Source organism: Elgaria multicarinata, chromosome 10 (genome assembly GCF_023053635.1).
Source record: "Elgaria multicarinata webbii isolate HBS135686 ecotype San Diego chromosome 10, rElgMul1.1.pri, whole genome shotgun sequence".
NCBI classification, from domain to species: domain Eukaryota; kingdom Metazoa; phylum Chordata; class Lepidosauria; order Squamata; family Anguidae; genus Elgaria; species Elgaria multicarinata.
In genome coordinates this window covers 25,572,850-25,587,950 of record NC_086180.1, presented here as the reverse complement: position 1 = coordinate 25,587,950, position 15,101 = coordinate 25,572,850, and the positions used below count along the sequence as shown (strand labels likewise).

General features: G+C 43.6%; 1 protein-coding gene across 1 annotated transcript in view; it reads right to left on the bottom strand.

The window, feature by feature from the left end:
* Positions 1–2,865: 2,865 nt before the first annotated feature.
* Positions 2,866–15,101, bottom strand: part of MTTP (microsomal triglyceride transfer protein) — a 51,464-nt gene continuing 39,228 nt past the window's right edge. The window contains exons 15-18 of the mRNA XM_063135923.1: positions 12,601–12,828; positions 9,649–9,773; positions 8,065–8,235; positions 2,866–6,048 (exon numbers count right to left, since the gene is read on the bottom strand). Coding sequence (XP_062991993.1) covers positions 5,880–6,048; positions 8,065–8,235; positions 9,649–9,773; positions 12,601–12,828 — 693 coding nt within the window. The 3' untranslated portion in view covers positions 2,866–5,879. The remainder of the gene's footprint in view (positions 6,049–8,064; positions 8,236–9,648; positions 9,774–12,600; positions 12,829–15,101) is intronic.

The following is a 15,101-nucleotide window of genomic DNA, read 5'->3' as shown; positions in this document are numbered from 1 at the left end:
GAGGATATATTCTTCAAGGCTCAGAGCCAATATGCCTCTCAATACCAGTTGCTGGGGAACATAAGTGGAAGGGTGCCACTATGTTCAAGTCCTGCTTGTGAGCTTCCTGGAGGCATTTGGTCAGTCACTGTGGGGACAGAATGCTGCACCAGATAGGGCTTTTGGTTCAGTCAGCACGGAGTTTCTTATGTTCTTAAGCCCAGTCTACGCTTCTGAAGATAGGGTTTGAATTCCCACCCCCATCCCTCCCTCAGCATTCTCCCAATTCTCCCCAAACCTTTTATATCTGGCTATTCCTGCAGTTGCTGTGTCTACTGCAGCAACAACACCTCTTTGTTCCCCTCACATTACCTGACTGTGGTGGAGGCAGAGACAGGGCCGGCCCTATCATTAGGCAGAGTGAAGCCTCTGCTTCAGGCAACAGGTACTTGGGAGGGGGGAGAGGAGGCACAGGCCCCTGGTCATTTTCTCCTGAGCCCCTGCCCAGCCATTTCCCTCTCTTGGAGAACATGTCTGTCAGCACCCCTAAACTAGCCTGCTGCCTCTTGGGTGTGCTATCCAGGTCCCAGAGTTGAAGAAAGATTCACCTGCCAATCTAGTCAGCTTCAGTATGTGGAATGTAAAGGGGTGCCATCTTGCCCTTTGTCTTAGGCAGCAAAATGCTCTGGGCTGGCCCTGGGCAGAGAGATCTCCTTCTGTCCACCTCTGGCGTGGAGACTGTTGCTATGCAGTTTCCCCAGGATACCTGGTAGACATCAAGTGTCATAGAAAAAGTATATTTCCCAGTGTTTTGCTCCTAGGCCACTGTTATAGCAACATTTGAAGATCAGGGAAGGTGATGCCTCCCTTCCTGCCTCCACTGTCACACCCACTGTTGACAAATAAAAGGAGAGGAGAGGAAGGGCTTCTTCTCTGGCTTGGAGTACAATCTGAGCTGGAGGAGAACTGTGAGTTCATCTCAGGTTGGAGGCTGGTATTAATATGAGTCGTCAGAACCAGGGAAATTTCTTCTGCAGCATCGCAGCCACTACTTTAATTTGTGGAATTCACTAGCACAGGTGGTGGTGCTGGCTGCTAGCTAATATCCGAACTACATATTCTGAAGATGCATGACGGCTGCTAACCTGGGTCTCCGACCAACATTTCCACAATAACATTTAGTAAAGGCCGCAGAGTATCAAGGCATCAAGATATTCAGAATTTCTTGCCAACCTTTATGAATCACATCCAATGAAGTAGGAGGAGACAGGAAAACATCAAGCATTACTATTTGCAATGCAGTTGTAGTCTGACACATCTGGAGGACACCAGGTTGGGGCAGACATTACTAGACATTGTCAGGGAGATGTGGTCAGTAATGTGGGTCAGTAGTACCCCCCTCCAAGTCGGTGCCTTATATAGCTCTTTAAAATAGTTAAACTCCTCTATGAGATATAGACCTATCAATGGCTATTCACTTTGACACCTAAATAGAACCTCAACTTCAAGTAGCAGTGAATACTAAATGGCAAAGAACAGGGGATAGTTGTCACCTTAACTCTGTATTTTTGAGTTTGCCAAAGACATCTAGCTAGCTGGTATTGGAATCACAATGCTAGACTAGATGAATACGTGGTCTGATCCTGCCAGGACATTCTCTTGTTCTTATGGTGGGTTGCCACAATTAGAATTCCAGCAGCTGAGTCACATTACAGGCTTTCCCCCCTCAAATATGTTTTTGTAGTGTCGTCACTGAAGAGACAACATGTGCACCATACAGAATGCACCAAATAATCAAGACCAGAAGAGTGCCAATCTATTTTGATTTCCCCCTATTTTATTTTTTAGGCTCTGTATGGAAAATCATCTTGGTCAATACATCAAAGCAAATAAACAAACAAACAAACCCTAAAACAACGCAGTGTAACCAACCCGTTGAAAAACTGACTTGCTAGACCAAGGGTGGACAACTTGTGTGGCCCTCCAGACATTTTGGCCTGCACCTCCCATCATTCCTCACCACTAGCTACGCTGGCTAGGGCTGATGGGAATTTTAGGCAAAACAAACTGGAGGGCCACAAGTTGACCACCTCTGCGCTACACGTTAATAAACCAGCCCTGTGCTCTAATCTAACAGCTCCTTGCAGGCAAAGGAGCTCCAATACCAGCCTGAAGCCATCTGGTATGTGCGGGTTTCTCCATTTATTTCAATGCATGGGAAGCACAAATGGAAGTCAGTGGGAATGCCCACTCACACAATAGCTCTGGGTCAGTTGTATGTTTCTGACATCACAGTAATGGCTGGGTGGAAGTATGTATGTGTGTGCGGTTCATGCGACTGATGAAACATTTATAACATTTTCATTTACTCTTCCCCCAAGCAGCTTAGGGCAGCAGATACAGCTCTCTTTTTATCCTCACAAGACTTCTCTGAGGTAGGTTAATGACTGGCCCATGGTCACCCAGTAAGCTCCATGGTGATGAACCCACGTCTCCCTGGTCAAAGTCAGTTCTTTTCATTTGTCCCTATGTCTTGTGACCATCATACGTGCTATCTCTCAGAAAAATACAAGGTAGGTCACCTCAGAAATACCAAATACAGGATTCAGTGTTTTGTTTTGTTTGGAGCATATATTTGTTACTTATTACACAGTATAAGAATGAATTTTTTTTTAGGATGACTCTAGTCACTTCTAAGGGATTTGGCCAGTGGAGTGTTTGAGGAATTAGATGGGAACAAATTATCTTCGTTTTTGCTAGTGTTTAGGTTATGATCCTGCAAAGCCTTCACATGAGAAAGTTGTTTAGCTCATATAATAATAAGGGCTGGAACCTTACTAATATGAGTAAATCCAGCTGATGCATGCATAAACAACAGGGCGTAGATTTGCTGCTGTTACTTGAATAATGTTTACTTATTTACAAGGAAAGATGAGGCTGTCTGGTAGCATCATACCTGCACAGAAGAAACTATGTGGCATATTTAAGGATGCTTTTCTAGAAACTTAAAATTTTCGGATAATTATGGCAATGTTCAAGTGGCCTTGAAGGCTAAAGTGGAATAACTCCAGTGGGAAAAACTGGGCCACTACCTTAGTAGGTTTGCAATTGCAAGGAGAATTTAGTGGACAACCAGTATACAAAATTGGAATGGTGGAATGGAAGTGCTTAAGCAGTGCCCATACCATTACTCATCAGAATGGTATTATAAGGGATAGCTTATAGTTAGTGGGCGACAGTCAACCTTAAGTAACTGATCTGGTTGAAAACTATTTAGGTCCAACCATAATAACAATCATTGATCTCCAACCTGGAACCCAGTTTTGTTATAGAAGACGCCAAGATCCCAGCAGGAAATCTGCACTAACGTTGTGTGTATGATCCAGGATTAGAGAGAACTGGATTTGTCAGTGGAGTCTAGTCAATTTAAGCCAACCTTCTGAATATGCTCCTTGTAAGCCCATGGGCTCCCTGATTCATAGATCCTTTACTTCTACCTGTTACAAAAATCAACTCCATACTGACCCAAGATGGCAGCTTTGTGAATGATTCCATTCAGAGTAGCTGCCTGTACTTTGGGTGGGGGACACACACACAGAGCGAGACCTTGACAGTTTCTCAACTGCATCTATTAATTCATTTGAATCTATTCACATTTCATATTTCCCATTACCTAGAGTCTAAGCTCTGTGTGTGTAGCGGGGGGATTACCCAATAAAGTAGCAAAAGGAATCTAGTATAAATGGGGCCCATGACTGCCCTAGTATTTTGCAATGTCATGAGGGGACAGATTTGTAAGGCAATACAAAAGTTGGAGGGGAATGGATATTTTTGGTCCTGATGTTTTCAGATCTTCTCCTGGCCCAGTTTTGTGACATGTGAACACATCTCAACTTTCACCATATTTCAGGATAAGGTCTTTTAAAAGGATAAGGACTTTAAAAGGTACAGACTATGTCTATCATGTTGGTTTTCAAGGAAGCAAAATTCATGTTTTGATTCTTACCCTCTCCCATTTTCTCATCAAATATATCTAACATTTGCACACACATTTTAAAACAAAGATAAGTTATAATTTATGGGTACACGGGTTGTTCATTTTAGTCTTTCAAAACAGACATCTGAATAAACAGCCCAGGGCAGGGGAGGGGGGAATCCCAAAAGGAGTACTAGCCCAAGACTGCAATCTTAAATGGATTGAACACAACACATCTTACTTCTGAATAATTATGCAGAGGATCGCTCTGTATAACTCACAAACTGTATCTGGGAAAAGGCCCAGAGCAAGGATAATACATGGAAAATGTATTTATGAACACATATAATGCGAACATAGTTGAACACTGGCATGATTCTTCCAGTCAACAGGGTTTGCACAAAAGATAGCCCCACTTGGGTTCCACTAAAGATTCTTTGAGCCACCTTAGCACGGAATACTTATGTTTTTATCAGCATCCACTTAAAAATAGGGGTACCAGTAAAATCAGGATCTCTCAACATGGTCTGCTTTGGAGTAAGATGACTGATGACTGCAGCCTAAGAATATCTATAAATACCTTATTTCATGTTGTAATTTTGGAAAATGCCTATCAGAACCATGGACATTCATATTTCCTGGTTAAGAAACAATGTATAGGTTTTCTGTCTTCTTTTTTTTAACACCTAAGCGATGCTGATCCTCGGAGCCAAACTGGATAGTGGTTCAGTTCATTCAGCACTTTTCTCAATGTGAGTTGTGGAGTTGTTACACTACCATTGAGAGGGTTGGGGTTTTTTAAAAAAAAAAAACACTCCACAATCGTCATGTTGTGCAGAGGAGAGTTCCTGTACAACCATTGTGTTCCATGTTGTCTGGAGGGTACCGTGGAGTTCCCTGTGGAGTGGAGTGGAGTTTCCCAGTGGCCATAGAGTTCCCTGGCAAGAACGGCAAAAGGAGGGAGTGCCAGTCTTGGAGAGCCACTGGGATTGTGCTTTTTTGCAGCAATGACTGATGGGATACCATTGGGAGATCTGAGGGAGGAGAGAGGGCAGAGGAACTGTCAATCAAATGCTGTGTTGACTTTTACTCCACTCCACAGGAGGCCACACCCACACAACAGGGGAGTTGGAACATGTTGTGTGGTGAGTACCTCCTACAAACTTCACCATTGAGTGGAGTTTTCCCACTGAGTAGAGAAAAGTGTTGTGTGAACTGAGCCAGTGATTCATAATCAGATCATCTACAGTATTTTTCGTTGTTGAAAAGCACCAATGGAGTTGAGGAAGGGGAGGCATTTAGAATGGTGTTGTGACATTGAGGAAGGGGGGGTTACTCCTTTACCTCTGTGCCACTTCCCTGTCTTAAATTGCTGCTATTAAATCACTAAAATTGCTACTAGGTGCAGAGGAAGAAAAGAACGGTTACAGTACAGTTCCCCTCTCTGAGGCTAATAGCAGCTTTGAACTCAAGTGGAGTAATTTTCAGTTGCAGAAACTACTGGGGTGGGAGAGAGAATGAGTTAAAAAAACCACACCTGCCCCTGCCAGCATTGAGGCACCAATTCAAAGTGTGTCCACCTCCCCCAGCTATTTTTTAAAAAAACAAAGAAAAAAGCTTTGGGAATTCCAAGCATGGATGTGCCACATCACATCCAATTTGGCCATCAGTGAGTGCCCGGAATTGTATCAACTTGTATTCTTTCATTAGCTTGTTACAAAAAATCATTTCTCTTAAATATATGTAAAAATGTAAACACAGAGCACACACACTTGAGACAAGTTTCTGGGCCTCTTGAAGTTGATAGCAAAGTTCTCATAGACTTGTCACTTGAACGTCGTAGTTTCAGGCCCTAAGCTACCACATCAGAATGCAAAGGTGACATCAGCCACAGTGCAATCACATGAATGATCAGATGCCTATTTCAAAACCAACTTTCTGAGGACTCAGACTGATCGCTGAAAACTTTCCTGCACATGTGGGAGTTCTCTTGGTGAAGGGGGTATTCAGAACCCGCCAGCAGCCTCACTTTTCCTTTCCGAGAGATGTAAGATTTCCCAGATGGTAGGCTTTCGTATTTATTTATGTACTGCCTGCAGAACAAAACCAATGACATTATTAAATAGCGTAACTTGAGCAATTCTTCTTAATGATGCACCCAGATATGATTTATGTTCCAATCCCTGCCCATCCAGCACTTTATCCAGGACTGATTTCAAAAGTCCTGCTGGTTCAGATCTTTGGCAAGAGAAATTTGTCCCTCTCCAGACAGCCCACTGGGCAGGAAGGAAGAGGGAGACAGAAAGTGGGAGGGGGGGGGAAGGGTGGCAGAAAGAGAGAGAGAAAAGGGGTGGCAGAAAGAGAAAGAAAGGGGTGGCAGAAAGAGAGAGAAAAGGGTGGCAGAAAGAGAGAAAGAAAAGGGTGGCAGAAAGAGAAAGAAAGGGGGTGGCAGAAAGAGAAAGAAAAGGGGTGGCAGAAAGAGAAAGAAAAGGGGTGGCAGAAAGAGAAAGAAAGGGGTGGCAGAAACAGAGAGAAAAGGGGTGGCAGAAAGAGAAAGAAAAGGGGTGGCAGAAAGAGAAAGAAAAGGGGTGGCAGAAAGAGAAAGAAAAGGGGTGGCAGAAAGAGAAAGAAAAGGGGTGGCAGAATGAGATAAAAAGGTGGCAGAAAGAGAGAGGTGAAAGGGGTGGAAGAAAGGGGGAGAGAGAAAATGGGGTGGCAGAAAGAAAGAGATTAAAAGGGGTGTCCTGCCCACTTGTGGCTCTGGCCCTGCCCACACACTGCTGGCATGCAACCCTGGTGGCATACCCCTGAAGGAATGCAGTCCTTGACTGTAAAAGAGTTCTCCACTCCTGTTCCATAGATGTATAGAAGTGAATTTTCACAATTTCCTCACACTCCAGTGAGACCACAAATCAAAACCCAGGATGAATTATCAAAAACCGATGCAGCTAGGATTGTTTCCAGTACTCAAATTCAGTTCATAAGAGGCAGACAGCAGGTTTAGTCCCCTTTTACTTTCTCTTACGAGTAAAAGGCTGGCATTCGCTCCTAGTTCAGTGTACCCTCCGAGGGTCCTTGCAATATACATCTTCTTGTCATGCACCTTATGTAAGTCTTGGTACAGCCACATTTGGAAAAAGCAATCCCCTTTTATTGCCCTCATGTTCACTTTGTGGGCTTCCACAATGATTGTGTCAAATCATTACGAATGTGGAATAAAAAGCAGGAAATAACAGTATGAAATCAGTATATGGAATGTGGATTGTGCCTCAACAGTTATCAGAGCACTTCAATACTGCTATAAAGCAATTAGTGTAGGAGAGTCATCAGACCGGGGATGGGAGCATTTCTTACCATTGCTTTCCCTCTGCTTATGTCCCAAAGTACTTCCTCTTTCTTTACATGGGGAAGAAAGAGGAAGTAAACAATGACCATGTGGCCCATTCAGTGGGCGTTTTTATCCCGCTGCTTCTCCTGTGCACAGCAGGAAATGGCAGGACATTTCGCTACAGCTGAAAACGGGCAGAAAGGGTGGGAGAGGTGCAGGAGGCAGACGTCGTCATCAAAAGGACCAGCAAAAACCGTGAGTGCCCAGTAATGAGCGTGTGATAAAATGCTCGTGTGATGACATGCTAGATCTAGCCCTGGTGGGCCACTCTGAGAAACAGGCTAGGGGCCATGATGGACCTTTGGGCTGGTTCAGCAGGGCTCTTTTTAAATGTCCTCACATCACACAAAGAAACAGACCACAGGAAGGAGATATGCAGGTGAAAGAGAAGGGACTTTGCAGATCTAAGGGTCCTTGATGGGGTCCTTAATGGTTTTAAAAAAACAGGCTGAAATTTTGGACAGAGCTAAAAGGACACAAACACCCTCTCACTCCAGTGTCATACAATGGCTGGAACTGCCATTGTAAAACACCCTGGAGTCAATTTTGATAATCTCAGTACAGAAATATTTTAAATAAATGAAGGAAAATAGGACATGACTAGCCCTTTGTTTACCAGTATGTAGTTTAACTAAACTTGTGTAGAGTTTACTTTTGTTGTTTTTTGAACTACAGTGTCAATAAATTACAGTGTCAATAAACAGCTCCCTCTATTTCCTACCTGAAAGGGCTTTCGGTTCTTTCCATCTGCATGCACACTAAAAATGGATACTGTGAAAACTGCACGGTGGAGATAAAGTCCAGGCTCGCTTCGATTTCAGAAATAGTTTCCATGCCAGCCTTCACAAAGGAGGCATCGACAACAATGTTGCCAACTATTGCCAAGGCTCCCCTGGAAGAAGAGATTGAGAAACAAGCGGAATGTCAAATACTGAATGGCCCTGTAAGAACTGAACAGTCCTTCCTTCCCACCACCAACGTTTAGACAAGCTTTGCTGTGTCATCGTGATGTCATCACATCATGACATCACTCCCATGCCTCTCTCTCCACATCATTGGCTATTGCTGGTGGGAACAATCATTTATAAAGGTCTTATCATAAACCAAACTCAACGCAAGAAGCAAAATGGGTTTAAGAGAGCTTATAGATAATGAAAAACAAGGATGGAGCCACCAGAAAATAAATTCGAATGAAATTTAATAAACCACTAATTCATACTACTGAGTATAAAAGGTAATTATAAAAATATTTAATTATATATTAAAATATAAGAAATTATACTAAAACAAAAAGGTAACAGTCTGTAAATATGGTGACATTGCTGGTTTCTAACAATAATATAATAGGGTATACTAATACATGTAAACCTGTCCCAGATGTGTTTCAACCATGAGAGGTTACGGACCAAAGAGGTTATGGTTTGGGTGTCTGTAATCTCTAGCCTTTCTTTTTATCTTGCAGGTCCTATTTTGATAACTAACCTAAAAAAAGAAATGTTTTCTGGGGCTATAGTTATGATAAAAAAAAAATCCCAATGATGAAACACATCTGGGATTATTTGCATTATCTATAAACTCTCTTCTTAAACCCATTTTACTTCTTGTACTGCTGGAAGGAAAACAGCCAACATCGCAATACAGGTAAGTGTGTCCAGAGAGTGCAGGGGAAGAACTCAACATGGGGCTACATTTCCAATTCAAGTGTCACATCCAATTCCTCTATAAATCTCAATTTGATAAGACCATGTCTACTCTCACAAGCGAACTGAGTGACTCCTCTTGCCAGTATCACCTGAATGCCAAATAACGGCATCAAATGTTATAGAAATAGCGGTTCTTAATAGCTGCCCCAAATCTCTTTTTCCTCTGCCAACTGCACCAAAGACTGACCTAGAGCACCTTTCAGAGCCAGCGCAAGAGCTTTGGGGCAGCATGGTTTAATGAGTATTAGCTTTCATCTATTTGCAGTGCAATCCTATGCATGGCTACTCAGAAGCAAGTGCTTACTTCCAGGTAAGTGCATAGAAGACTACAGCTTAATGCCTCAACTGAATTCGCACTTGCACCATTTTCAAGATCAAACAGGCAAAAACAATCCCCCAAAGAAATATGACATGTTCCCTATTTCCAACATGTTCCCACATGACTATTTCTGTCCAGAACATGCCATTGTTTAAGATTTCCATGCTTTAACTCGGTTTCAAATCCCGATGTTGATAATGACATTTGGTGCATAATGACATTTGGTCATTGATAATGACATTTGGTGCATTCCCTTAACAATGCCCCAAGTTAGATAACTCACCGATTTTTAACATTGGTTTTGGATTCTCTGTACCAAAGGCTGAATTCCATTCCTCCTGAAACATCGATGGCCATGCCGCCCTGGAATTCAGTACTGCAAGTCAGCCCAGATTGTAGCTGGATGTCCTAAAAGCACAGAAAGCCAAGATTCTTTGTTATATTAAATGCATGATATTCCCACTGTGGTTCCGTCTTTGCAAACAGGAAACAATTCTGCTGATGCCATGAGTGGTCACTGGGAGAGTCACCATGTCCTGCTTATTCTTCTCTTTTGGAAGCAGTGAAGTGAAGGCAGGAAACATATCACTGTATAAACATACATGTACAGGAGTTCTAACAACAGTACTGCCCATTTAAACAACAGAATTAAATGCATTTTATAGTAAATTGCTTTCCTCAAAGAACTGTGGGAACTGAAGTTTTGTGAATGGGGCTAGAGAATTTAAAAGAGAATTTTTCAGTATCCTGAATCAAACTACAGTTCCCAAGATTCCTTCAGGAAAAATGTGATTGTTAAAGAAGTATAATACTCATAAAATGTTAGAGCTGAACTGAAATGGGAACCCATTTTGAAAAAAATCATAATCAGTGTCAATCCCCCTGCCCATTTCAGCAGGTTTTGGGGATGTCACGGAAAAAACATGATTGTTTGAGTGATTCCCTGATTGGCTAGGTTTCTCTGATTGGCTAAGCTCTCCCTTCCCCCTTCCCTTACACTCTGCAAGAACACCAAGATGCAACTTCCTTTCACAAGTTCTCCTAAAAGCAACTTCCTTTCACAACTTCTCCTCATTTAGATGTCACAGTTCTGCACCACCAGCTAAATGCAAAAGTCCCCCTACACAAGGCTTATAGTGTCAAATCATCACACCTCAGGCCGGCCCTACCACTAAGCAATGTGAGGCATCCACTTCAGGTGGCAGATGCTGGGGTGGCATAGAGAAGTGGCAAGGTCTAGCAGGGCAGAGCTGTGTGTGCCCCATAAATTAGCCGGCTGCTCTCAGGTACAGGGAATGAAGCTGTCCTGTTACCAGTCAAAGCAAGCTTCTGTGTGTGCAGGGAGGGGGATGTCTTAATCACACTGAGAATGTCCTTAAAAACATCTTTTAGTCTGGAATGCACTGCTTGGGACCAGGGGAGGCTGGTGGCTCTGATGTCAGTGGGGCAGTAAATTCACTCTGAGCTTCCGTCAGAACTCTAAAGGAGTTATCCAAGGTGCTGCTAACTGGTTCTGACTGACTGTAACCCGAAGCCCCACTGACATCAGAACCACCTGCCTCCACTGCTTGGGACTGTTATTTGTCCATTTTCGGGTCCAGAAAATGCACCTCACCCCACCATCACTAATCACAAGGCTCTCTTGTCTCCATAGTGCCTCTGCCACTCCTTGCCCATCCTAGCCCATGGACAGCAATAACAGCAGAAAATTGCTGCTGGAAGTGCCAGGTCGTTGTTCTGCATAATTCGACAAGAGACATAACTTTGTGGGCAGGCAGGAGAGAGCGTTGCGTTTGCCAAGCTTTCTGCCGTGACTGCAGCTCACAACTCTTAGAATCTTTTACAGCTGGGCTGCCCTGGAACTCCACTGCACAGAGTCAATTTTGGAAGTGATAATAGCTCAGGGTCAGAGCAAGTCATTCCATTTCAATACTGATGGACGGCCAAGATTTTAAAGTTCACACAGCTTGCAAATCAGATTAACTTTATATATAGCCACCCCATGTAGCATAAAACAAGGTGTGAAGCAGCTCGAACCGATGTATACTTACTGAGTTTAATGGGACTTACTCCCTAGTAACTCCACATTCAGTTGCAGCCTAACAATGCAACCCTATGTATATTTATTAGGACTTTATTTATACTGTCTTCAATGAGGTCTTACCCTGCCTAAAGGGAACAGAACTGAAACTCTAGTTTTACTTTTAAAAGTATCTTTTTTCCTTATGTTGTTGTTTGTTGTTGTTGTAAATGATACATTTTAGCAAAGGCAAGCATACTATATTATGGTGGCCACACTTTAATCATGAGTTTATCTCTCCACTCCGTCTCTTTGTTTTCTTTAGGTCTACATTGAAACCTCTTCCTCAATAGGTTCATTCAAAAGAAAGTAGAACCCCCTATGCTTTCCTTAGGGGTCAATGCTCAGCAAACTGCCCCAAAGTTCTCCGAAAACTGAGAGCTTGTGGAATTGAAGAGACCAGTTCTGCATGTGTGAGGAAGAAGCCACCTATGCACTGCTTGTGATAGCATCGTCCCACTTCCCCAACAGCAATTTTTCAATTCTTTACATATGGAGCTTAAAGAGGGGGTGGGGGGTAAACTTGAAAGCAGCACTTAATGCATTTATTTTTAATGATGGGCAGCCCACCTGAAGCAAGACGGACAAATCATTCAGCCTTCTGTTCAGGTATACCAATATGCCTGTCAAAGGCCAGGGGAGTTTGGGTCACTCCATGGGGAGAAAGACATGGTGGATGCTAGCACACGCTAGTGGCTTCGATGTCAGTGGGGTGGTGAATCCTGCATTTCTGAATCCTCCTTGAGAGTGTGGCCATGGTGGCTGTCATGATGAGAGCTGGCCCTACCATTAGGCAGAATGAAGCGGCCACCTCAGCCAGAGGATTTCGAGTGTCATGAAAGCGCAGCAAATGGTTAGTTGTTTAATTTGTTATTGCATCTTTACTGCCAGGGAGGGGGAGAGGTGCATGTAGGGGTTTCTGACTCATGTGCCAAAATGACTTATCTGGCTTTGGGTACCATGCAGCTCGACTTTGATGGGTGAAAGGACAACATCTTCCATAATGCCTCAGGAAGCATAATGTATTGACCCAGCTCTGATCATCATGAGCAAATACCTTTCAACATGTACCACAGCAGAAGATCTTAAACAGGAAGTAGCAAATGTTAAATACACACACGGAAGAAACTTAAGTGTCCAGTTTACAGTGCTTACCTGCAAGTAATCTGCCAGAAGGATGAGGCCTTTCACCACATTGATGGGGTCTCCCGTGGCTGAGAACATTTTAGACATTAAATCGCCATACCCTTGGAAAAAGGTAACCGGCCTAAGCTGAACATCAAACAGGATTGCTGACATGCCAGCGAAAGATTCCAGATTTTCTTCACCTTCATCTGCAGAAGCAGCTATAATGGATTCCAGGCCCTGAGCTTCAATCACCACCTACAAGGAGACAGTGGCAGCTTGAATGATGACAGCATGGAAGCACCTCCCATCCAGGCACAGATCCAACCTAGACCCGCTTAACTTCAGCAAGATTGCTGCATTATCTGCATTATTTTTGTCTCGAGGGTGACCAAAAGAGGGACAGGGCAGGCTCCTCTAGGTCACAGTCACATAGAAGAGGAAAGGAGGCACAATATTGGTGATTAAATATGGGGATGTACAATTTTGTAAACTTTGTTCCATCTGGATTTCATGCATTTTCAGGTGCCTTTCATTCCATCATCCACTCAATGATGGATTTCGATCCCCCCCCCCTAATTTCTTGATTTGCCCAAAATCACACTTGTGAAAATGCGCAAACCCCCATGTGCGGTTTCATGCTTTAGCTTATGGGGGAAATGCACAGTTTTAGCCACTGTTTCATTTTATGTATTCTTGTATGACTAAATTCGCGTAAAATTCTGGTAAGTTAAAAAAAACAGGTCCGCAAGTCCGCAGTCGGGTACGGAATCCACAGGTCAGATTTGTAGAAAACCAAACTCATTTGATTCCATTGCGGATTTCTCCATCATCCCTATTCAAATATCTGAAAGGCTGTCAGGAAGAAGATGGGGCAGATTTGTTCTCTGTTGCTCCAGAGGGCAGGACTAGGACCAAGGGGTGGGAATTGAAGCCGGTTTTGGCTAAACATTAGGAGAAACTTCCTGATGGTAAGAGTTGCTCAACGGTGGACAGATTACCTCGGGAGGTGGTAGGTTTTCCTTGGAAGGAAGGAATTAAGCAGAGTATGGATGGCCATCTGTCAGGGATAATGAAATTGCATCCTGTACTGCAGATCCTGTATTGAGGTTCGGGGAGAATTAGACTACATGACCCCCATGGTCCCTTTGAATTCTGTGATTCTATCAAAGTATGATAGGTACAACTTGATGCATCAGGGCGAAAAAGCTGCCACTGCTGAAATTCCCTCTTCTGCCCAAATATTAAGGATACAGGAAGCCTACTCTCTTTTGCATCAGTCTGCCCTCTCTTGGGGGCTGCCTATACAGCAGCAGTTTGCCACCACCATAAGCAAAAGCCAGCACTTTTGCTGCTGCAGGGTGGCAGCAGCTAATCCCAATGCAGCAGCAAAAGTGCAGGGTTTCTGGTGGCCAGGCCCACCCCTTGTCCTCTGCCCGGGTGGACGGTGACCAATTAGGGGTCACCATGTGCCCAGCCACATCTCCAGTGTGACTCCGGAGCGAGGATAGATAGCAGATGCACCATAGTCACCTGGCACTGGAGAAAAAAGTTGGCGTTAGTCCCTGACTTTTTTGCTTCTCAGCTTCGTGGGAAAGCCCTGCAATGGCTGTGAGATGGCTGGTGCATTGTATAATTGACACAGTGCCACCGCACAGCCATCTCAGGGCATTCAGTGCGTATAGACAGCCCCTTGGTCTTCCCCAGGGTTTTAAAAAAACTTAAAAAAAGGAAAGAAATGGTGGTGATGCTACAGCTGCAACAAACCTTAGCTCAAGGCCCCTCCTTACAGGAGGGGCCAAAACTCCATGATAGGGCACATCCTTTTTGTGCAGAGGGTCTCAGGTTCGATCACTGACACCTCTATTCAAAAAGTTCAGGTGATGGGAAAGATCTCTGCCTAAGACTCTGGAGAGCCTCTGTCAGTCACAACAGACAGTAGTGAGCGAAATGAACAAATAGCCCTGATTCACACAAAATAAAGCTAAGCTATAATGTGGTTTGTTTAAAACTGGCTTCTTGTGATGTCTGAACCCATCCCCACAAACAAACCATAGTGCGTTAACCAGCTGCAAGACACAAAGAGAACCCATGGTTTGTCATTGGCTTATGAAATCTGGCTTATTTACGCCATGGGTTTTCATGACGTCTGAACCTAGAACTGTGGATTATCCCTGCCTATTTGCAATGCTGTCTACTCTGAAACACAGCAGCTCAGCAAGAGTGGCATGAAAAGTAAAATCGCTCTGAAGGCTGGCAAAATGAGCAGGAGAGAAACAAACCAGAAATAGGGAAAACAAGCCATGGTTTGTTTGCTGCTCTGCAAGACAACTGATAGTTAAAACTACAATTCATGGTTAATATAAACAATGGCTTAGCATTATGTGTAAAGCCATAGTCTGGCCAGGTATAAGGCAGCTTTTCCTACACTCCCGCTTGAGGATCTTGATCCTACTAGTTACTATACCACACTGGCTTTCAATATAGTATAGTGGTCCAACCAAACTGTCTTTGGTCAAAGGGGCAGAATT